Below are 25,396 nucleotides of genomic sequence, written 5' to 3' on the forward strand. Positions count from 1 at the left end.
AATATAGTGATAATGACAGCACATCAGGGTCAGAAATTAATTTGGGCTTGGGGCAAATATGTCCTGTATAATCAATGTGAAATGTGTGCAATAAACTACTTCATATACACTTCTTAACTTTTGTCAACAATAGGACGTGCCATTAATGTATTCCATTAAGTCACATTAATAATAATTAAAATATCAAGAGCAATAATTGACTAGGAGTATTGTAATAATCCACCCCTACCCTACAATTCATTGTAGGCTATTTACATTAGGCAACATAATGCAGTTGTGTAAATACACGTTTGTATTAATACACATAAATGTCATGTCAGATGCAGCTCGTGATAACTTTGCAGTGTAAAGTTGACTTTTATTGATATTTTGGGTCAAGGTCAGTGTTTATGTTAACATCCTAAACCATAAAGTGACTGTAAAAATGACGATTTAAACAACTTCACAGTTCAAATACCGGTAATACAAGTTGATACAAACAAGTTATAAACATCATAAAGATTTTTGCATTTTAAAGAAAAGGCACAAGTCAAAATGATTATATATTATTAATTTAAAATATTCTAGATCCCTTATTCATCAGTTTTTAAATGCACATTAGCTTCTTATCAATCCACAGGTTCACATTTACAACACTGTGTGTAATCAGAGTAAAATGTGTGTCGATCTTCACATTTCGTCTGAACAAAAACGGCAGACACGCTTAATAAAATTGCAAATTCATTTTGACAATATATGGCACTTATGAAACAGCAGAAATATAGCAGTTTCCCCAGTTACTTCAGCAAACAAAGTAGCGCTGTGCTTCTATACTCACTACTTTATTAGGAATTACAAGGAGGTAATAATAAAAGAAAATGCAACCAAAACAGAAAGGCGACGAGTTTGCAGGTATGATATAAACACCTTGAAGTAAACAGTCATAATTCATCAACGGTAGATCAAAGCAATTGCTCATTTGGATTGTGAACTGCTCTGAAAGCGCGAGCCTGTAGAATGAGCAACAGCGCCACATTTTTACTTTGAAACGTGAAGCGTTCGCATTTCATTAAATCACAACCTTTTGAAGTTAGCCATATTGCTATTCTTGGTTTTCCATCCCTAAACGTAAGACCTCTTGAAATGATAATTAAGACTTTTCGAATACCATTTAAGATATTGCCTTATTTTGATCAAACAAAATTTAAGACTTTAAGGACCTGCGTGGACCCTGAAATCTTACTGGTAACAGTCTGTATAGTAATATGATTGATTGAAGTAATTCACTACATTGTTGTCTTTTGTCAAATACTAACGAGATTCATTTAATAAAGTAATTATAAAAATGGCCCTTACCAAGGTTAAAAAAAAAAAAAAAAAAAGAATTGATGGAAAAGTTAATTTGTGACCCTGAGTGCGTTTTGTTGATAATCTTTACACAAAGCACTCCATGATATTTGTTCACATGCATTGTAAAAGTCTCAAATTATGTTAACTACAGGCCTTAATATACTCACAAATCCAGAATCATCAGTGTTAAAACCCACAGAAAGAAACAGAACTTCCTTTCTTTGCCTGTCCATTTCCATGCAGGTGCAAAATATGGCTCTAAATAAGAAGTCCTCTCGGAAAGATGCTGCTCTGGCTGTGTTAGCCGATGAGGAGGTTTTCAAGAGGATTACAGCACTCTTTGCTTCTTGTAATGTGACCTTGCTTAAGGAGAAGGATTCACTTGTTACAAAAATCAGCAACCCACAGGATCGCCTTCCCCTCATGCTATGCATTGCAGTCAAAGGTTTGGCATCTCTAGCGCCCCCTGTCTGACTGGAGTACAAAAGGTGCAAGCTGGTAAGTTACAAGGACCAAAGGGCCTTAAAGCCTGCAGGTGGATTATCTACTCTCTGGGATGGAGAAAAAAAAATCATTGATTCTTTAAGTCGCCTTTCAGCTGTTTTGTGGATGACATCATAGTGAAACCCATAATCAATTTGAATTGGTCTTTGAATACGTTTTTTTATATATATATTTGTTGTTTTTAAAGTACTTTTGTAATGTCAAATCTTTTAAAGTGAATATCCAATACTGTGAAAAAAAAAAAAAAATGAATTCACATATTTGGGCTGGTTTTGTAATTCCCTGTTTCCTGCCTTAAACTTTTTTTTTATGAGAACAATTTTATGCACACCAAAATATAAAATGATTTAAGTACAATGATCCAAAATTAAGATTAATTTATTAGACAGCCGTTTCATTTCAGAAAATACAACTCTCTGTATTGCAAAATATAGATTTTTCAAGTGAATTGCGCAAGCTGGATAAAAATGAGTTATACAGCCTTGAAAAAGACACTGGAGCAAGTCGCCAGAGACAGAGATACATCACTACAGACAACCAAGACTGTTATGAATCTGTGAGGCCAGGTAGCTTGTGATCAGGACACAATTGGTCTATATTCCATTTTCAAAGGTCATTTTGCGCCCGTGTAAAAAGGCATTTAGCTAAATACAGTGCTGATTCTGTATACTATGACTGAGTTCATAATTCTGCAACAATTTAATTGAAACCGTGATATTGGTGGCACTTTATTTTATAGTACATGCACTTACAGTATACTTGGTACTCAGTACTCTCATGTGTGAGTAATATAAGATAACTTTAGGTTTAAGGGTTTAGGTGTATAGCAGGGATGGGCAACTCTGGCCCTCGAGATCCACTATCCTGCAGATTTTTGCTCCAAACCTAATCAAACAGACCTAAACAAGCTACAATCAAGGTCTTCAGGATTACTAGAAAGCTACAGACATGCGAGTTTGATCAGGGTTGGAGTTAAACGCTGCAGGATGGTGGACCTCGAGGGCCAGAGTTGCCCAGAGTTTAGGGGCAGTTCACACAGAACACATTTTTGCTTTAAAAAACACGCGATATAACACAATGGTATCCAAATGCAGAGGTGCGGCGCTGGTGAATGGAAAAGCAGCCGAGGTTTTGAGTCATGTTTTCAATTTGAAATGTAAAAAGTTCAAGGCAAGTTGTCAAGTGCGAGATGCTGAAAAATCAGCAAGATGCATGTTCACATAGAAAAACTATTCAAAAGCAGCGCAGTGTAGCAAAAACATTCTGTGAACTGTCCCTTAAGCTCAAAGTACACTTTGGTTTTCACACATACACTAGGGTAAATTAAGTCATTAGTATGGTACACGCGTAGCAATATTTTTCATATTCTATATGCTCAGTTTGTGCATATGCCTTTGCACTAATTAGTTTGTCTACAAGGTGGCAATGCTGTTGCTCACAGTTATAAAAGAAACAAATGAGACGAAGAAACAACTACGGGAGACCGCAACAATAAACGCGCACGTTGACAAAGGGCGATTAAGAGGCTTTTGTTTCAGTCAAACATACACTATTCATATTCTGTATGCTCAGTTTGTGCATGCGCCTTTTTTCCCCACACTGTGGTTTCAGTCCAAAAGAAAAAAGAAAAAACTGAGACAGAAACGATAACAAACTACTGGGGATGGCAGCAACAATACATGCAACTCTAGCTTAAAGAGTTCAAAGAATTTGAATCAGTCATAACTTCTGAAGAGAAGTAGCGCAGACACTAGATGTATTGGGCTGTAGACACGCCAAGCTTTCACGTCAAAACTAAAGGTACTTTGTGCTTTAGGGATAGGTTCAGGATTAGTACCTAGTAATTATAGTAAGTACATGTTGAACAGGACTGTAAAATAAAGTGCACCCATGATATTTCTAAAAGTTAAAACTGCCTTACTCCTAGCATTCCTTGAATTTAACTTGAATAAAATCAAGGCTAACAGGATGACGCTAATAAAGATCTTACCAAGTCAGAAGCTGGATAAACTATAAAGTTGCTCAAATTATTTGACATACTGTAGTGACTGAACTATTTGACATTACGTTTCAGAGAGATGCGAGATGAATACTGCACTGTAAACCAATGTTTGTAACACTAAAATTACAGCAAGAAAACAGACCTCCCCTGCTTTCAATACTGTAATGCAGCTTATACTAGAATGAAAAATGAATTACCATTTCAATAAGTCATTCCAAAAAAAAAAAAAATCCTATTTGTTTCTGTCCCTCCAAGTAACAATCTTTAAAATATGTTTAGTCAGTAGAACATAAAAAAACGTTAATAAATAAGTACACTTCCCTTCTGTCTGTTGTGACTGGATAGCTAGTGTACATTTGCATAGTGACTGGTGGGTCCGTTCAGTGTGAACATGTGTTCTGTGCCGCTGACCTATCAGTGGTGCCGCCGCCGCCGATGATGATGATGATGAAGATGATGATGATGATGATGATGATGATGATCTGTATGTCTCAGTAAACCCAGTTCAAAGGGACCCATTGCGGTTGTGTGGTCAGCTGCTCCACAGCTGCCTGCAGTTTCTCAAAGGCCTTGTCCAGATTGTCATTAACTATAGTCAGATCAAAGTAGTGATTGTACGCCCGCTTGATCCTGCTGCTTTCATCCACCGTTTTCTTTAGGTCCGTTTCCTAAGAGACAGGAAGAGATGAGCTGACTATTCAACAGCTTTGGTTTCCTAAACTACTTCCCTTCATTCATTGTCTCTTAACGATTGAATAAAATCAGCTATGTAAACCATGAACCAAAACTGCCAAATCAGAGTTTTACATGAGGCATATATCAAACAATCTCAGAGATCTAGGTAGCTCTGTAATATTTCTACATTATTGTAAAAAAATAGAGAAAATCATTTTGATAGTTTATTTCCAGAACTCGACTGTTAATGAACTGTGTGGAGACAGATGTGAGGCTAACCGTCAGTAGCTTGGTTGTGATCCCAGCATCCACCACAGCTTTGTGCATGGCCCGTAGTGTATCGAGCTCCGGGGCCGCGATGAAAACCACAAATGGCATAAACTCTGATGTCTTCAGTACCTTTAGAGCCTGTAGAGCACATTTATTAAATAAAGTTTTTTTTTTCTTTTTTTTTACTAGTGATGAGACAAGTGAAGCTTTCTGAATCAATGACACCTTGCTGTGCTATTAAGACACAATTACCTCTTTTTTTTATTTTTATTCCGTGGTGGAAACAAGCTTCCATTGAACACACAACACTTAGCCTTGCACAAAACCACTGACCTGTGGGTTGACGTCCAGTATGCAAGTACGTCCTGTGCGCACGACTTCATGGATGGAGTCAATTTTGGTACCGTACAGATTGCCGTCATACTCTCCGTGCTCCAGGTATCGGCTTGCCTTGATGTCCATGTCCATCTCCTCTCTGGAAACAAAGCAGTACGACTGGACGTCCTTTTCGTCGTCACGCGGATGCCGAGAAGTGACTGAGAAACAGATGAAATTCTCAATGAGTGACTATGTTTGTTGGTAAAATAACATGACAGCTAAGTATTGATGTTCATAGTATTAATGTTTATAGACTCACAAGGTACAGTAGTTCCATATCGCAGTGGGTTTACCACAATCAGACGGTTCTTGAGGCTTCGGCGGCCCACACCTTGTGCGCCAATCAGCACAAGAGTTTTTCTCTGGAATGGAGGCATCTTTGCTACTTCCTCATAGATCTGTAATTCATGCCGATCAAATTCTATTAGAAAGAGAGAAGTTTTGAAAGTTATTCATGTTTTAAAAGTACTTACACTGCCATTCAAAAGTTTAGGGTTGGTAAGGTGTTTTTTAAATGGTTTCTTAATGTTTTTGAAATAAGACTCTTACGTCCACCAAAGATGCATTTATTTGATCAAAACCACAGTAAAATCTGTAATAGGACATTTTAAAACTTTAAATAACTGTTTTAATATATTGTAAAATATAATTTATTCATGAGATGGCAAAGCTGAATTTTCAGCATCATTACTTCAGTGACATGATCCTTCAGAAATCATTCTAAAATGCTGATTTGGTGCAAAAGAAAAAAAATAGAGTTGAAAACAGTTGTGCTGCTTAATATTTTTATGGAAACCACAATATATTTTTTTGAAAGCTCAAAAGAAAAGCATTTATTTGAATTTATTTGCAACATTTTAAATGCGTTTACTGTAATATTTGATAAATTTATGATGTCCTTGCTTGAATAGAAGTATTAATTTCATTTAAAAAAAAAAAAAAAAAAAGACCCAAAACTATACACATACATACACAGATGAGTCAAAACATTATGACCACCTGCCGACCCGCCGAGGCATGGACTCTATAAGACCCTGAAGGTTTCCTGTAGTATCTGGCTCTAACACTTTTTTGCAGATCCTTCAAGTCCTGTAGGTTGTGAGGTGGAGCCACTGTGGATTGAATTAGTTGGTCCAGCACATCCCACAAATGCACAACTGGATTGAGATCTGGGGAATTTGGAAGCCAGGGCAACACCTTGAACTCTTCATCATGTTCCTCAAACCATTCCTGAACAGTGTGGCAGGGTGCATTATCCTCTTGAAAGAGGCCACTTCCACCATGGGATCATCATTGTCATGAAGGGGTGTACCTGGTCTGCAACAATGTTTAGGCAGGTGGTACGTGCCAAATTTCCGCCCACATGAATGGGCGGACCCAAGGTTTACCAGCAGAACATTGTTCTCTGGTAGAAGTGGCCTCTTTCAGCAGGATAACGCACCCTGCCACAAATTGTTCGTGAATGCTTTGAAGAACATGATTTTGAAGAAATTCCCCAGATCTCAATCCAGTTGAGCATCTATGGGATGTGCTGGACCAACGAATTCAATCCACGACGGCTTCACCTCGCAACCTACAGGACTTGAAGGATCTGCTGGTAACGTGTTGGTGCCAGATACCACACGACACCTTCAGGGTCCTATAGAGTCCATGCCTCGGCGGGTCGGCGCTGTTTTGGCAGCACGCAGAGGACCAGCAGCATATTAGACAGATGGTCATATATATAGTATATATATAAAACAAAGAGATCCAGCAATTCTAACCTGCATTTTTTGCTGTTAAGTACATCATTTTCTTTTTCTTCTTTCTTCCAGTTAATGTACCACAGAGAATTCCTAAAACAAAGTTGTAAAACAGTAGTAATATGCAATAGGAAAGAACTTTACCTTAGAATTAACTGTCTAGGTTTTCCAATTAAGATTATAACAAAGTATGATTTAATCCACAACTACACTATCCAGTTTCCAAGGGTACATTAACAACAATGTATAAAAATCTTTCCTTTGCATTTTTTGAAAGTTTCACGTACAGACAACAACATTGTCAAACTTATCCCCTTTCACTCGGATCTGAGAAAGCAACTAAAACACTGTATTATGCATGCAAGGCCAGTAGTTGGTGGTCACTTTGTAAAGAAAGTATGCACCTTTAGACTGAACACAATGCGCATGACGTCACTGTTTTCACAAATTCATTTTTGTAGTTTACACGGAGACAATAACAGTATCGTTTAAAAACTTGCACTTTGTTCCCTTTTTTTAAATCAATCTTCCTTTTATTTTTATAGACGCCTTAATTATCTTTATTTTTATAGACGCCTTAATTATCTTTATTTCAATAGACACTTTCTACCTGTAAATCATCCATCTCTGACATTATGTATATAAGTTCTAATTTTTTTAATTATTATTTTTCTATTATTATTTTTTATGTATGTGTATCTGTTTCTCTTGAGTATATCGGTTTTATATTTGTCATCAGTTGTGTTACACTGAATTAATTAAGTTCTAATGCAGGTAACCTTGTTCGTGAGAAAAACACAAAATATAGGTTAAAAAAAAATTGCACTTTGCGTTTGCCTTTTCAGGCCAATCCACTGTACCTGATCCATCCAGGTCTCTCCTTACAAACGCCTTCCTCTTTTCCTCAAGAAACTGACTGGGAATCAGGCCAGTGCAGCCTCCATTTATGTTACATGCCTAAAAAAAGAAGAAAATAAAACTACATAGCTTCAATATGTCAAATATTTCATCATTTAAAAGAAATCAGACCAAAAAGATCTGGAAAAAAAGAAAGTGTATTTGCTTCTCACTTGCCACCAGTTGGGGTCCTCCTTGTTCACTATATGCAGAATGTCTCCTTTAGAGAAAGCCAAACCCGCCTCTTTACAAGGGATCAGGTTATCAGTGTCAGGATTGTAGTTGAAATGTGGCTTCAAATACACCTAAAAGGAAAATAACGTGTTACTCCTGCTTATTGATATATGAATTATTTTAAGCTGCTAATTATAGCCTAAAAATACAAGTGTGTCATAGCTCACACTAGGCAAAAGGATTTCTTTATAATCATTGTTGCTTTCTGACATGTAATGCTGATGTTGATACAGCTGGGAAAGGAGAAGTATTTTCATAAAACTAAAAATAACCACTTTGCCATTCAGATTGGCTAAAACATTTGCATGTTACATTGACTAATATCTGCTTTCAATGATAAGGGCTGATTCCTCTTTCACACCGTCAATGATTTTCTACAGAATACTGCAACCAAAAAATAACTTGGGAAATAAATGAACAGAAGCAACCCATGTTGGTGTGTGTTGTAAATGGACTTCTCCATGGAGGACAACAGCATGTTTTCACATTAAATATTTATGGATCGTGGTGGATCTTTATCAGTGATGAGGACCCAACAGTAAACATACAGCGGTCGTTCACTGCACATAACCAGGCCACTGAGTAAAGTTCAGGTCGAAAGACAGAAATTTAGGTTTGACACAAGCAATGGAACCCTGTAAACCCTCGCCTCCGGTGTTTGCTCTTTGTGCGAGCTTTGTAAACATTACTTATTCTAGGAAAGTCGGTAAAGGACATCTTCCTGTTTATACGCATACACTCAGGAAATGGTTGATGTGCAGCAACAGCACTGGGGATCTGAATGTATTCGGATCAGAAGTTGAACCAGCAAATATCACTCATCCAGAATCACATTAATAGCAAAAAATAACAAAAAGGTTCCTAATCAATACATTCCAACCGTTTCCGTAGCATATTTCAGCTGACTGTTATAATAATAATAATAATAATAATAAGTTACATTTATATAGCGCTATTCTTGGCACTCAAAGTGTTTTTACATAGAAGGGGGGATCTCCTCAACCACCACCAATGTGCAGCATCCACCTGGATGATGCGACGGCAGCCATATTGCACCAGAACGCCCACCACACACCAGCTTACAGGTGGAGAGGACACAGAGTGATGAAGCCAATCAGTCTATATGGGGATTATTAGGTGGCCATTTTGATGGATAGAGGTTAATGGGCAAATTTGGCCAGGATGCCGGGGTTAAACCCCTACTCTTTTTTTCGAAGGACATCATGGGCTTTTTAATGACCACAGAGATTCATGCTATTATATAGAGTCATTCTAACATGATGCAGGCTTTGCAAAACTACTTGTTATAGAAAGACCAGTTAAAAACTACATCAGACCGCGTCTAAGGCCACATTCACACAGACTGCAGTTAAATTCGGTTGTCAACTCCAAAAAAATATATTAAAACAACTGAAGGTCAGGATTTCTTTTCAGGATCTGTTTCTTTCCAGGCCCAGATCTCCTTAGAGTATAGCGTAAGGGTGTGCGCGCGAGTTGACTCCTCCCATCTGCCCTACTTAGCGCAGGTTGTGTTATTAATAGGGATAACCATGCTCACAATGCCACCAGGCTGAAACTGAGTCACCCAGAGGCCAGGTCTCTCCTTCCTCTTTCTCAAGGACTGTACTAACCAATATCCCATCAGGAGGTTATACAGCACTAAAATCTGGTCTATGGGAAAAGACCAATTTGTACTCTCAGCATCTGATTATTAGGGAAAAATACTAGCAGCTCAGATGAGGATGATCTTGTACATCAATCCACATCTTGCTGCAGAAAATGGGTTCAGGTTAATTTTACATTTATTTTTATGAGTTTTGCCTCAACCAGGCAACTTGGTGGCAAAATGTTTTTGAATATTTTATATAATTTAATTGCATTGGACTTGTTGTGAATCAGCGGTGCGCTGACCTGTGCAGGTGGAGGTGTGTCCCTGTAGCTGGGCAGGATTTTGAGCGTGATGCTTCCATTGCAGTCCCTCAGCATGTGCTGTAACGCCATGGGGTCTTTGCCCACCTCTCGGCCGTTCACCTCTCGGATGACATCACCAGCGTGCAGCATCCCCTGCCTGTCAATCATGCTGCCGTGCATAACACGCGCGATGACAAGGTCACCCTCCTCCACCCGGAATGTTACACCCTAAAAGAGATGACACCATGAATCTCTGACATGCCAGCACAGAGAGTCAGTCATACTTTTTATTAAGGGATGATACTGGCACCCTGGAACTGGTTATCAGAATTATTATTATTTATTTATTTTACTTTATAAGGGCCTATAATATATATTTTCCTAGAATATAATAATACCTCAGAATAAATCAATCAAATAAACAAATGTTATTTTCAGTGGCTTTTAACAATATATAATAATATAATATAATATAATATAATATAATACAATATAATACAATATCCTTAAATGAATATTTTCAGTGTATGTTTATAATACAATATCCATAAATAAATAAATAAATGTTATTTTCAGTGGCTTTTAACATAATACAAAATCTCTAAATAAAAAATAAAATATTTTCAGTGGATTTTTATACAATAACAATATTTATTTAGGGATATTGTATTATATGTTATTATTGTATACAAATCCACTGAAAACATTACTTTTTTTTTATTTTATTTTAGGGACATTGTATTAATATATAAAAATGCACTGAAAATATGCATTTTATTTGTTATTTATTTTAGGGATATTGTATTATATTATCCTATAATATATTATATTAAAAGACACTAAAAATAACATTTATTTATTTAGGGATATTGTATTATAAGATAATACAATAAAATAAATAACAAATAACCTTTTTATATAATAAAAATCAATCAATCAATTGATTTATATCATAATATATATTATAGATAGATAGATAAATTCATTTCAGTGTCTTTTTTTACCAAGCACCCTTGTGAATTTCTGTCCTTGGCAGAGTCACAATGACTTATTTTACTAGGTGTTAAAAGACTGCATGACTGCCCACTATAGATAAGCTCAAGAGACTGGTTGGCCTTGTATATTCCTATCTTTCTTGTATATTAAAGGAAAATTTAACAATTAAGCCTAGTTCTCGTTAATGCAAACTTTCCAAAGCAGACTGACCAAAAATGGCTTTTCACGCTGCCTGAAACACAAGCTGCTAGTAGTTAGTAGAGCTACTCTGAATGAGCGGAACATCTGACTGACTATCGGATCTAATCCTGTGAAACGGAGAATGTCTGTCACTCACAAGAGGCTCTCCGGCCTTCTTCTGGATGCTGATCATGCGAACCGTGTCAGCCGGCATGAGGGATGAGCTGGTCATGCTGGTGGAATTGGTGCTGGTGGGAGGAGCTTCATATGACTTAGAAGCCACCTTGTCGTGAGCTTCTAACAGGGACTGAAATTGCCAAGAGAATTAAATTGAAGTTTGGATAATTAAATTACCAAATTAATTATATTCATTTAAAAAAAAAAACTCAATTTGTTCATGGTCTCAAGTGCTTAAAGGTGATTTTGCTATACTACTGAGAAAGCAACAGGATGAATAAATAGTTGTAAATAGACAAGTCAACAATGTTATGAAAAGGTGCAGTCAGACACACACACACACACAAAAAGGTCTGGTACCTGGAAATGCGGTTCCTTCAGGATATTACTGAGTTCTGCTGCACTTTCATCACGACTGATCAGACTGTTCATATCAGACAGGATCTCGCTCACTAGCTCCACGTTATTACTTTGCACCGCCTCCAGCTTAACGTCCTCCAATCGCTCGTGTGCCTGAGAGAGAGTGGGTGGAGACAAAATAACTTGAGTATCTTGCCAAGAAACGGATTAATGGATTACGTCTAGATGGACTCAGGGCATTAACAAACGCACTGCCAGGTACACTTTAGATGGAAGAGAGTATTAACAACCGTACACAAAGTCATTGAGAGAAATAATTTAAATCAAGTGTCTCAGGTCTAAAAAAAAATAATAATTATAAAAATAAAAAAACATTATCAAATTACCTATGAATAAATAAAGATCAGACTTTCAATCTTAAACTATTAAAATGCATCGTAAAAATATAAATGATAACAATTAAAACTAATGAACTAACTAAAAATAATATCTAAACAAAGAGGAAATAAACTTCAATATTTATCAACTTCAAAAAAAATTAAAAATTAAGGCTACAGTTGTCATTTCCACCACTGACCAATTTTGCCCCCGTTTTTTTCCAAATTAGCATACTTGTTTAGAAATGTCATTTTTGAAATTAAATATAGAAACAAATATATCTTATTTAAATAATTTGTGTATTGTTCGTCATGATCAAACTAAGCCAAAACATTATTATTTCAAACAGAGAAACATTAAAAACACATAATTTGACATGGTGGAAATTGCACTGTGGTGGGAATTTTTACGACTTTCACAAAATTAAATGAATGACAGAACTGAGAGATCTACTTGAGTATATATATGTTACCGGCAAAGTGTGTAATCCGGCATTCTATAGAATGCCTAGGTAATGTATAGAATTAGGTAATGTATTTTTGCAAAAAACATCAGGAATTCTATACATTGCCTAGGCATTCTATACAACACCGGGATTTCACACTTTGTCTAACAATGTGTATATGTTACCGGCAATGTTGGTGAACAAATGAAGTTACAATCCATCAAATATTTGAAAAATGTGTTTAAGATCAATCATAAGGGTCAGTCACGTGTATTGTTGACTATCTTTTGCTATTAACCCTTATGTGCTGTTGGGGATGTTTTCATCCACTATGGGGTATTTTTGAGTCTAAATTTGGCCATAACTTTTTCTGTGTTTCAGCAAATGGAATGATTTTTGGTGACAAATCTTATTTTGACACATATTTTGGGGAAATGCTTTGAAATTTTTCAAAAACTCAACAGTACACTGTGGGCAAATTTACTACCCTTTCGTTATGTTCGTGGCTGAAAACAGCCACTACTTTAAACTGCTGTAAAAATGTATCAGATAAATATTTTTTTTCAATTTTTTTTGCATAAATCTATTAATCAACCTCAGTCCTGCTCAAAAATACTAAATGTTTAAAAAAAATTCAGGATTTTAACTCTTTAATTGCCAAATTCGTAAATGATGTCACTGATTTGGGGAAAAAAACACACAAAATGACTCATTTTCAATATAAAATGTGATTGTGGACTGGATTTTTTTTTACCTTTTATCAGAGTCTTGGACATGTCAAAGATTAGAAACAACATTGGTTTTGATGCATTGTTAGTTTTTGTGCAGCATCAGATTTTAACTTTTTCTCCCTCATTTACTGTTCGTGGCTGTTTTTGCCCCATTGACTTCCATTATAATCACATTTTTTGATTGCAAAGTCATGACACCATATAATCATGCATTTTTGATTGTTGGTGGTTTTCCCTGTTGGGAAGAGGTAAAATTTGTAATTTTTACTGTTGATAACCAGGTGGCACCATTAACCCTTTAGATAGGCCTGTGCAAAAAAAAGCTTAGTTTCTGGCTTTTACATGGAGTTATATGGAGTATAATAGCATACTAAAGTGTGTGTGTATTATTACTATTTTAAGAAGGAGAAGAGAGCCCCTGTACATCATGTTCTTATGACCTCTAACACTGCAACCAACCCCTGGCCTCCAGCTCATAAATGCACACACACGATTAGAGACATGTGAACAGGGTTTATGTTGATTTCCGGTGGCGGATACAAGATCTCTTATTGACTAAATTTAAATGACTAATTATTTGATTTTAAATAAAATGTTAAATTTAAACACTTGATGTCCACTAATAGTTATAGAGCTAAGTGAGAGAACGAACAAGAGTTAAAATGGAGAATTAGTTTACACCTTAGCGAGGGAACGAACTATAGGACTCTCCATAATGCCACGGAGGAAGATGAGGTCGATGTCTTTGGCTCCCGTTGAAGGCGGCAGCTCCTTGAGGTTATCCAGCACCTGCTGCATGGCTGAGGGTCACACAGAAATTACACACATATTTAAAATGAATAGCCCATAATGTAATTGAGGTGATTAAATTAATAGAAAAAGAATAAAGCACACTGGCAACAGAAGGACATATGACTTAAATCTTATGCAAATCTTATAAGTCTTATATGTTTTCCTATGAATAAATCTTTAAGCATTTTCCTTCAGGTATGCATATCATAGTAGATGATATGGTGGTACTTCATACACATTTTATGGTCTGTAAATTATATACATTTCATGGTATTAAAATATATCAAATGGAATACTAGAGTTTGATAAATGATGTCAACATAATACATAAAACAAAAAAAGACAAAACAATTTAAGATATTTGAACAAATAAAGTAACCTAGTTAAACAAGCTAGGTGTAGCTGACATTTTTTAGCACCTCAGAAAAATTAACTTAGTAAATCTGGTTCCCATTCAGTCAGTCACGTTCAACATTACGTCGGACTGACGTCATGGGGTCTCTCGCCTGGGAGCCCAATCACCTCCAAGTGGTAACAAAATGAGTCAATGGACATTGGCCAGTGAGATTTGCATGTCACTACCTGGACATACGGGTATAAATAGGACCTGTATTACTCAATTTATATTTTGCGTCGGAGCAGAGCGGTTGTGACAGCGATCGCTCATTTCCATTCACCTTCAAGAGAGGAGTGCAAATTTCCTGAAAGAAAAGAGCAAAAAGCTATTTTCATTGCTACTAGGAGAAAATCCCCCCAAAAAACAGCAATTGTAATTGCTATTTTGCTTCGCAGCTCGTCGCGGGTTCTCTCTGCCGGTGTGAAGGTGCATTCCAGCGGAGTGCAGCATTCATCCCTGGCCGTTTCTGCTGAAAGAGCAGTTCCCTAAAAGAGCAAGCATGGGCAATCAGCGTCTTTTTCAAAATGTCTTTTCGCATGTGTGCGGTCATTTCCTAACTTCATTTGATGGCCACGATCACTGTCTCTCATGCCCTCCATGCTGAGATGGCGTTTGTGGGTGGTTTATATTCTCGCATGGGAACATGATCACATCAGGTACGCTGGTCGTAACTCTCCTTTCTTGTAAAGGCTCAAGTCCCCTTAGCTTTGAAGTGGAGTCTGTTCACAGAGTGGTGTTCTTCCCAGCAGGAAGACCGCCAGAAATGCCAGATCGGCTCTGTGCCTTCCTTCCTTCAAGAGGGCTTGGAGCGGAGGCTGTCCCCCTCCACCTTGAAGGTCTATGTTGCATCGCAGCACATCACGATGCTGTTGATGGCAGGTCACTGGGAAAGCACGACCTGGTCATCAGGTTCCTGAGAGGCGCCAGAAGGTTAAACCCTCCCAGGCTACACCTCATCCCCTCCTGGAACCTTTCTGTCGTCCTTACGGATATACAGAAAGCTCCCTTCGACCGCCTAGAATCAGTCTCTAAAGACAGTGCTCCTGACCATGCTCGCTTCCTTCAAGAGGGTAGGGGACCTGCTGGTATTTTCTGACAGCAAATTGTGCCTAGAATTTGGCCCGGCCTTGTCTCATCTCATCCTGAGACCCCACCCCGGATACGTGCCCAAATTTCCCACCACTCCCTTTCGGGACCAGGTGGTGAACTTGCAAGTGCTGCGCCCGGAGGAGCACACTCCACTTGGGTGTTGCCTCGGCTCGGGCGCCTCTCTGGCAGACATCTGCAGAGCTGCAGGCAGGGCGACACCTAACACATTCACGAGATTCTACAATCTCCTAGTGGAGCCAATCTCTTCCTGTGTCTCAGGTACAAACAAATAATGTACGGGAAGACTGGCTCAGTGTCTTGCTTGCAGCGCCATTCCCCTCTAACAGGGGGATATGAGCGCCTACTTGCTCTTCGGGGGGCGTATTACAGAAACTTTCTATCTTAAGTCTTAAAGGGTCATAAAACCCTAAACCAAATTTTTTGAGAGGTATGTGTGTTGTTGAACACCATTGAAGACAATGTTGGCATCTGTTAGATTTAATAGTATGGGGAAAATGGTTAAATTTTAGTTTTTTTTTTTTTTTTTTAAGCGAAAAATGAATTATTTTCAAATATATGCATTTATAGTGTATATAAACAAATATATATTTTATAATGACATTATAATTATACATGTACATTAATATGTTTTAAATACAATTACGATTACTGTAGGCTAATATATGTAGCAGGGCATTCAGTTACTTTTGAAAGGACAAAAATAAGGCGTTCAGTGTATTTCATTAGACTTTAACTTTGCCAGCTATAAAAAAAAAAAAAAAAAAAACTAGCATTTTTTTCACGTTTTACCACTGATTTTTAGTGACAGTCGATATGCATGGGCCACTGGCAATGACAGTTTCTCCCCCCACCCTCTCCCCTGCCGTGCCATTCCACACCCACTCCCATCCCTTCTTCTCACAGCCATCCACGCCCATTTAAGTTGCATTTTTCAAAAAGATTGTGAGCTAGACTTAAGCTGAAAGAGGGGGGTTTTGTGTATTTTTCACAAATTCGTATTACAGAAGCAAATCTTAAGTTGATTTAGGATTCTTATCCCATCTTACAAAATCTCATCTTATCTGTAGTTAGGAAATCTTAAACCCCTTCATCGAGTTTGGTAATCAACTCTCAGGTCCGTTACCAAGCAACATTCGACACACAAACAGCTGCTCTGTGAAGTAAAACGGAAAAACTCTATAGAGATTAAAATGAAGAAACAATAAGTGGTTGTAACGAATGCATGTTGTTGTGGGAAGGAGGAGGCAGGAAAATAAAATAAATAAACACAAAATGAAAGTAAAGACGGCAGCCCCTCACAGCCGACTGCCGCACACACATAAACTAAACTAAATATAAAATAACATTACATAAATAGTCCAGGCCTGGTCCTCTCTCGTTGCTCCTCCTTTTATGCTTCCAAAGCTGTGACGTAACATCGAACGTGATTGACTTAATGGGAACGTTTAGGTTACTAATGTAACCCCCGTTTCCCTGAAGGAGGGAACGGAGACGTTAGGTCCCCCCTGCCACAGCTCTGAACCACCGCTGAATGGCCAGGATCCTGTCTCAGCTCCTCAGCAAAACATGAATGAAGTGAGCAATGCTGAACTTATTTATACCCGTATTCCCGGGTAGGTGTGACTCGGCCTGCAAATCTCACTTTGTTACCACTTAGAGGTGATTAGGCTCCCAGGCGAGATCCCATGATGTCAGTCCGACGTAACGTCTCATTAGTAACCTAGACGTTACTTGGCCAGTTGGACGGTAACCGAAACACTATTTCAGAAAAAATTAGGAATATTTCAAGCTCCAAATGCGACTAATTCGCTTTGGTGAGTTATAAATATGAAGGTCATTTGGGAACAAAAAAAAACAAACAAAAAAAAAAAATTACATGTTCACACACATATATACAAATAATTTCCACAGCTTTCTACAGCTTGGCTGCACGGTGTGGCAGAAAGCTGATTTTGGATCCTGTTTATAGTCAATACTACGCAACATACTGCTCTCCAGTAACAGAGAATGACAAAAACAATCCATGTGTATTACTGCATCAGAAAAGGGCATAATTTGCATAATGCAAACAGTAACCATTTCCATGGTGAACAAACCCACGCAGAGACCTCTCCCACTATAAGGCAACAAACTGCACAACACAGCAGAGAAAATGGTGTCAGTGAAAGCAAGTGAAAGAAAACACTGCGCTGTGGGTCATAGATGCAGGTCATTAAGCCTCTGAGACACGCTATTTTATCAGCAATTTTAATCAACCTCTCTACCTCCATCCAGTGCTGCAAGGGTTGCTCTCTATAGAAGCAGGTCCATTAGACATTGCTAAAGTTATAATGACATGGCTGGAAGGACTGAAAAGGTCTTTCTGACCCATACTCAGGAGCAACTGTTTGCAAAAGGTATATCAACCGCAGTCATAGTGTGAACTAGGTGAAAATGTAATGGAAAAATAAAATAAATAAATCTGAAGCCACTGCAGCATAAAACTGGGGCTCCTTGAATATGGCAAAAATCCTAATCATAAATTATAGACAACATCGAGACCACAATTGTTTGTGATCATGTACTAATTTGATTTTTACAAAGTAAACAAGTAATTTTAAATTTGTATTTTTTTTAAGATATTTTTAGGGACGCACGATATATCGACCTCCAAATCGGTATCGGTCAACATGTTCATTTTTAATGTTATTGTTATTGGCCCGATAAGAAAATTTGGCCGATATATTAAAGCCGATAAACAATGGATTATTTTCTTCAGCTGAGACACTTCAGATGCGCACGGTTCACCATGATGGTCTTGAATAGCCTAACTTGAAATATGACTGGAATCACTTCAAAAAACAAAAATAACGATAAGTGCAACATGTGCAGCGCAAGTCTGTCATATAGGCTACATAAAATTATAATGAGAACATTGTAATTGTGTGTTTGGGACATGGCTGTTAATGGTGAGACTTTTGTTTTTGTAATCAGTCAAAAATAATTTTAAAAATATGAATTTAGATTTATTGGCCAATATATCGCTTATATATGGCTTTCAAATATAAAAGATATATGGCTTTCAAATATAAAGAATTATCGGTATCGGTCAAATTTTCCTAGATATTTCCTAAAATGCTTTAAATATAATTCAGCTGAAAAATATGTTTTTTAAATGATAAAATAAAATATTATATTTTATATATATATAAAATATTATTATATATATAAAATATTATTATATATATAAAATATTATTATATATATATATATATATATATATATATATATATATATATATATATATATATATATATATATATATATATATAAAAAAAAAATATATATATATATATATATATATATATATATATATATATATATATATATATATATATATATATATATACACACACACACATATATAAATAAAATGTACATGTACACGCACGATTAAATAAATAATATAAAAATAAATTAATAAAATCGGTCTCAGTGGATACCATGAGTTTCATGTATCCTACTGATGTATAAAGCATCCTATAAACCTGTAAGAGGCTCAAAGGTGCTTACCTGTCATTTTTCCTATATGGCAGGGGAAGCTCAGGGCTAAGACAAAATTTGTCTTCAATAGCAATGAGAACCATGCACCTGGGGGATGGGAAGAAGCAAGTCCACATCAGAATGTTTATTCACTCCATAATTCTGTGCAACTTTTCCCATTTTCATTTAAAACAGAATGAGAAAGTCACACGATTGCAATAAAAACACGAGCCGGAAACAAGTGCATCAAAGTCATCCTTTTGAGGTTTTCTTGGAAATCTCAGCATTATTGCTGCTCTTTTCCAGGAACCTTGAAGTATGAATGATGTGAAACCAAGAGAAAGGAACTTTATCCACAAACAGACCATCTTTACACACAATAGGATCAGAGAATCGCATTCAAAGATATTCTACAAACAATACCTGGATCTATTTTTGCCGATTGCTGATATTCCAGACAGCTTTGGCATAAACACTGCAATCCTACGATGTGTGTGTATGGATACACAATGTACTACGGAATCATCACACTGATTTCATGTATAGACAAGCAAAACTCTCAGTTGTACTTTAGCAACATTTAATTAAGCATCTATACATACTATAGCCTACTCCTGTCCGTTACCATTTGAGGAAATGTGACATCCACCACTACGCGTCACTGCAGTGCAAAAAATGTGACAACAGAATATAACAATACATTCTATTTGTAACTCACCTGCAAACTGAATTTCAGTGCAGTTCACAGAAGCTCTGCTCACTCTCTTCTCATCTGGAGCTCATGGAGACAGCAAAATCTGCCATAGAATTCAGACATTTCCAACATCAGCAAAAACTGCAAAAGCTCACCTGTGTGTAGGCCTATATCAGGGATTGGCAACTTCTGTCCTGGAGGTCCTGAAGACATTAATTAGCTTGTTCAGGTGTTTGGTGTGGGTTGGGACTACACTCTGCAGGACAGTGGCCCACCAGGACCGAAGTTGCCCATCCCTGTCCGATATACATCAATAACACTATACTGACTGAGATTGGCATCTGATTGAAAGAACTATTAAGCCATATCAACATTTTCACTTAATTAGCACTGCTTTATTGTGGATAAATGAGCAAATAACTAAATGCAAGCAATACACAACATTACCTTCAAAACAAAATAAGCAGCTCACTTACAAATAACTCTGCATAGCTCCTCTGAAAGTAGGCTAATAAATAACACTTCCACATGTTCACAAATGATGGTGTTTAAAACAAAAGTTGTCCAAAATGTACTCATGACCTATAGTATTCCCTCATGACCTGACCTGCAGTACTCACTCATGACCTGACCTGCAGTACTCACTCATGACCTGACCTGCAGTACTCACTCATGACCTGACCTACAGTACTCACTCACGTGACCTACAGTACTCACTCACGTGACCTACAGTACTCTCAAGTAACCTGACCTACAGCACTCACTCATGACCTGACCTACAGTACTCACTCATGACCTGACCTACAGTACTCACTCACGTGACCTACAGTACTCACTCATGAACTGACCTACAGTACTCACTCACGTGACCTGACCTACAGTACTCACTCACGTGACCTACAGTACTCACTCATGACCTACAGCACTCTCAAGTGACCTGACCTACAGCACTCACTCATGACCTGACCTACAGTACTCACTCACGTGACCTACAGTACTCACTCATGAACTGACCTACAGTATTCACTCACGTGACCTACAGTACTCACTCATGACCTGACCTGCAGTACTCACTCACGTGACCTACAGTACTCACTCATGACCTACAGCACTCTCAAGTGACCTGACCTACAGCACTCACTCATGACCTGACCTACAGTACTCACTCACGTGACCTGACCTGCAGTACTCACTCACGTGACCTACAGTACTCACTCATGACCTACAGCACTCTCAAGTGACCTGACCTACAGCACTCACTCATGAACTGACCTACAGTACTCACTCACGTGACCTGACCTGCAGTACTCACTCATGACCTACAGCACTCTCAAGTGACCTGACCTACAGCACTCACTCATGAACTGACCTACAGTACTCACTCACGTGACCTACAGTACTCACTCATGACCTGACCTGCAGTACTCACTCACGTGACCTACAGTACTCACTCACGTGACCTACAGTACTCACTCATGACCTGACCTACAGTACTCACTCACGTGACCTGACCTACAGTACTCACTCATGAACTGACCTACAGTACTCACTCACGTGACCTGACCTACAGTACTCACTCATGACCTGACCTACAGTACTCACTCATGACCTGACCTACAGTACTCACTCACGTGACCTGACCTACAGTACTCACTCATGAACTGACCTACAGTACTCACTCACGTGACCTACAGTACTCACTCATGACCTGACCTACAGTACTCACTCACGTGACCTGACCTACAGTACTCACTCATGACCTGACCTACAGTACTCACTCACGTGACCTGACCTACACTACTCACTCATGAACTGACCTACAGTACTCACTCACGTGACCTACAGTACTCACTCATGACCTGACCTACAGTACTCACTCACGTGACCTACAGTACTCACTCACGACCTGACCTACAGTACTCACTCCTGACCTGACCTACAGTACTCACTCATGACCTGACCTACAGTACTCACTCACGTGACCTGACCTACAGTACTCACTCATGAACTGACCTACAGTACTCACTCACGTGACCTGACCTACAGTACTCACTCATGACCTGACCTACAGTACTCACTCAAGTGACCTACAGTACTCACTCATGACCTGACCTACAGTACTCACTCATGACCTGACCTACAGTACTCACTCACGTGACCTGACCTACAGTACTCACTCATGAACTGACCTACAGTACTCACTCACGTGACCTGACCTACAGTACTCACTCATGACCTGACCTACAGTACTCACTCATGACCTACAGTACTCTCAAGTTACCTGACCTACAGCACTCACTCATGACGTGACCTACAAGACTCAACCATATAGTGTATGAACTGTATAAGGTTATTTTGTCATTCAACATTGGAGTCGGATAGCCCCTCCCCCTCCACTATGTAATTAAAGCTGTGACCGTTGAGTGCATTCCACGCTTTGTTTTTTCGGTTAAATAAGTGCATCATCTGGGTATTTAAAGTGCACTTTTTCTTTTTGGAACTTTCAGTGTGATGATAATACTCGCACTATTTATACTACAAAACGGCATAGAATACTGCACAAGTACGTGAATTGGGATACACCTAGGCCTATAGTGTAAACATTTACTTAAGAAACCAAGTACAGATACACTATCATTCAAAAGTTAGGGATCATTGTTTTTTGTTTTTGTTTATTAGACTTTTATTCAGCAAGGATGCATTAAATTGATCAAAAGTGACAGTAAAGTCTTTTACATTGTTAATTAAGATTTCGGTCATCACTGTATCCACAAAAATATTAAGCAGCACAATGGTTTTCAACAATGATGATAAGAAGAAATGTTTCTTGTGCACCAAATCAGCATATTAGAATGATTTCAGAAGGACCATTTGACACTGAAGACTAGCGTAATGATGCTGAAAATTCATCTTTGCCATCACAATAATAAATTACATTTTAGAATATAATTAAACAGAAGTCATTTTTAAATTATAATTAATATTTCACAATATTAAAAATTTAAATCAAATAAACGCAGCCTTAGTGAGCAGAGCATAAATACTTTTCTTTTTTTCTTTTTTTCTTTTTTTTTTACAAATCTTACTCCAAACATTTGAACAGCAGTGTACACCTGCAGTACAAAGAGCAAAATGTACTAAATCATGTCTTCGCAAGTCCAGGCACCTGCTATACAATGCATATCCATTCCAAGACTCTGACAGGTTAAGGAAGTTGAACAACCACAACTGTGGCAGCAGGTGAATATAACCGATTAAAAACAAGCATGGAAGTTTAATCTGATTACAAGTCAGATTAAACTGAGATCAAGGCTGCATCTGAAAGCTATGACAGCAGCATTCCTGTCTCACTTCACAGGGGCCATTTTAGTATGAAGGCACATCCTAAAGAAACTAAAATGTCACATTTAATGATTTCAATGCTCCATCTGACACACTCTTATTTGGACAGAGGCTACAGGTTTTAGGGGTCTCATTTTTGAAGCCCAGTAAACTGGAAATATGAAGTGATCAGAGTGGTCACATGCATTTTATAGTATGTATACAGTAATAGCTTGAGGCCAAAAGGCTAGGAATAATTTAACTAGGCCAAGGCGTTTCAAAGCTGAGGAGCGTGCAAGAAGCTTACATTCTGAAATAAGTCAGCACAAACAAAATCACATGAAATCACATGTTTGCTCAACTGTTACTGCAAACACCAACATGTACTAACTAATGCAAGGGGTGGTGAATGACCCTTCTGATTGTTCAACTATCTGAAACCAAAGCTTCAGTTTTTAGTATTTTTTCAGTTAAGAACAAGAGTTTGTCCGAGTTCATTATGAAATGTAAGACAAAAAGAATGTTTTCAGAGATGAAAGCAAATGTTATCTTTCGTTTTGGTGAAAATTAATCACTTAACACTAAACAGTCAATAATGTAAGCCACTGGGAGAACACAGACGGCTGTCATTCACTGTATTGATTTAATAGAAAGCCAGTTAATATAGCCTTAAGATTTTGAATACTATGTATTTTTCCTTAAATTAACAGTATTTTCATCTGACGAAACCATGGACTAGGAGGAACACCACCTCACTAGGATGCAGCAGGATTCTTTGTAAAGTCTTTACTGCCACTTTGATCAATTCAATACATCCTTGAGGATTATATGAATAAGAGTATTAATAATGAATAATAATGAATAAGAGTATTAATTAATTTATTTTATTTAAAAAGGCAAGCCGACGCTGCTGGTGTCTGTTTTGAGATGTACATACGTAAATTGCCCACTAATGAAGTCATAAACATACGTAGATGAAATTCAGAGAAGCACTTCATAATGTGCGTTGTAAATGAGTTATAACGCCACAACAAAGGCCAGTGACCGCCGCTCTTATTGTTCCAGGCAACAACTCGCTCGCGCATTCCAGCTACAGTTGACTGTCCTGGCAGTGGCACGTCCTATTCAGATACTGCTCCAGTGCATAACCTACCATTAGTTAACGTTTCCAGCCACTCCGGACCGTAAGAAACATTACAGTAGATTTATGATGGCAACACAAGCGCACGTGCGGCCCATTCAACTTCAAGGAAACGTGCAGCGCGTGGGACTCATTGAGCACATTGCTCGTCCTGTGCTAGTAACGTTACAGCATTTACAAACCGTCACGTTTTCCCTAAAAACATGAAGTTAACATTGTGAATTCGGTCGGCTCGTTTTCGCGGTTCTTTCATTCATGGTTTGAATTGAATACAACAGCTAGCTTTAACAGTGTAGCAGCGAAGCGCTAGCAGCAATCAGCTGTTTATTATTAGACGGCTAACTGGATTTAGCTGGTTAGCGCTCCAATCAAAAGTGTCCACAGGGTGAGACAGCTGTATAGACAGCCACGTGTAGAGTCCTTATCACACAAAAAACACCCGCAGCCACAATCACTAGAGATTCACAGTTCCCAAGACTTACCTCACTAACCCCCACTGGGTGGATCTGTGTCCCGGTGAGAAATTTAAAGCCCCATGAACTTCCCAAGCAGACAGAACAAGACACTCATCCTCTCTAGTGCTCTATATGTCAGTCAAGACGTTCGGACACGCCCTTTTCGTTGACGCCCGAGTGGAATGACCAATTAGAGGCATGGGATGCATACAGGACACGCCCACTGACCATTGTGTTCGCATGTGCGACTCATTTGTGAAATATGTGAGGATTATATATTTTCTACGCCCCATTACTTGCTCAGCTTGATAAGGGTGTGTTTGACCAGGCAAAATGTTGAATATGAATGGTTTCCCTGACGTTTTTTTTTTTAGAATTCCCTTTATAAATAATCTATTAGGGAACTTTCAGTTTGGACATCTATAACAATTGTATAAAATAAAACCAATAACTGGATCACGCATGAATCTATCTATGATATAATAATTATCAGTTTCTTGAATTTTCAGATACATCTTTAGGCAGTCACCTCGATTTTAATCTTGCGTGTGTTGTCCAGTAGAGGGCAGCGTCAACACATTTAAAGCATGTCTTTGAAACAGAACTATATAATTATAGATTTTTTATTTATTATAATAATTATATTTTTTCCCTTTATATAGGCCTATTGGTCAAGGGTCTCTAAAATGAAAAATAGTGAAATGATTTCTGAAGGATCATGTGACACTGAAGACTGGACTAATTATGCTAGTTAT

At 37.9% G+C, this 25,396-nt stretch overlaps 2 protein-coding genes across 7 annotated transcripts in view; one reads left to right on the top strand and one right to left on the bottom strand.

Annotated features, from left to right (window-relative positions):
- Nucleotides 1-2,087, top strand: part of gsdmeb (gasdermin Eb) — a 17,314-nt gene extending 15,227 nt beyond the window's left edge. For both annotated transcript variants that reach the window (XM_084088088.1, XM_084088089.1), the window contains exon 10: nt 1,573-2,087. In XM_084088088.1, the coding sequence (XP_083944214.1) occupies nt 1,573-1,803 (231 nt within the window). In that variant the 3' untranslated portion in view covers nt 1,804-2,087. The remainder of the gene's footprint in view (nt 1-1,572) is intronic.
- On the bottom strand, nt 334-25,220 carry pals2a (protein associated with LIN7 2, MAGUK p55 family member a). Of its 5 annotated transcripts, XM_084088084.1 has the most exons (14): nt 24,669-25,220; nt 19,749-19,827; nt 19,061-19,138; nt 13,891-14,009; nt 11,656-11,808; nt 11,276-11,425; nt 9,943-10,170; nt 7,971-8,102; nt 7,761-7,857; nt 6,922-6,993; nt 5,418-5,579; nt 5,114-5,316; nt 4,790-4,918; nt 2,196-4,503 (listed from the first exon to the last, which is right to left on the bottom strand). In XM_084088084.1, exons 3-14 carry the CDS (start codon nt 19,065-19,067, stop codon nt 4,327-4,329), a joined length of 1,629 nt encoding a protein of 542 aa, XP_083944210.1. In that variant the 5' UTR covers nt 19,068-19,138; nt 19,749-19,827; nt 24,669-25,220; the 3' UTR covers nt 2,196-4,326. The 5 variants fall into 5 exon arrangements, 4 of the variants coding, with proteins under 4 accessions (XP_083944210.1, XP_083944211.1, XP_083944212.1 ...); XR_014603133.1 differs by lacking the exons at nt 19,061-19,138; nt 19,749-19,827 and having other exon boundaries at nt 334-2,675; nt 3,128-4,503; XM_084088085.1 differs by lacking the exon at nt 19,061-19,138.
- Between the last annotated feature and the right edge of the window lie 176 nt (nt 25,221-25,396).

Source organism: Abramis brama (genome assembly GCF_963993115.1).
Source record: "Abramis brama genome assembly, chromosome: 17".
Classification (NCBI taxonomy): domain Eukaryota; kingdom Metazoa; phylum Chordata; class Actinopteri; order Cypriniformes; family Leuciscidae; genus Abramis; species Abramis brama.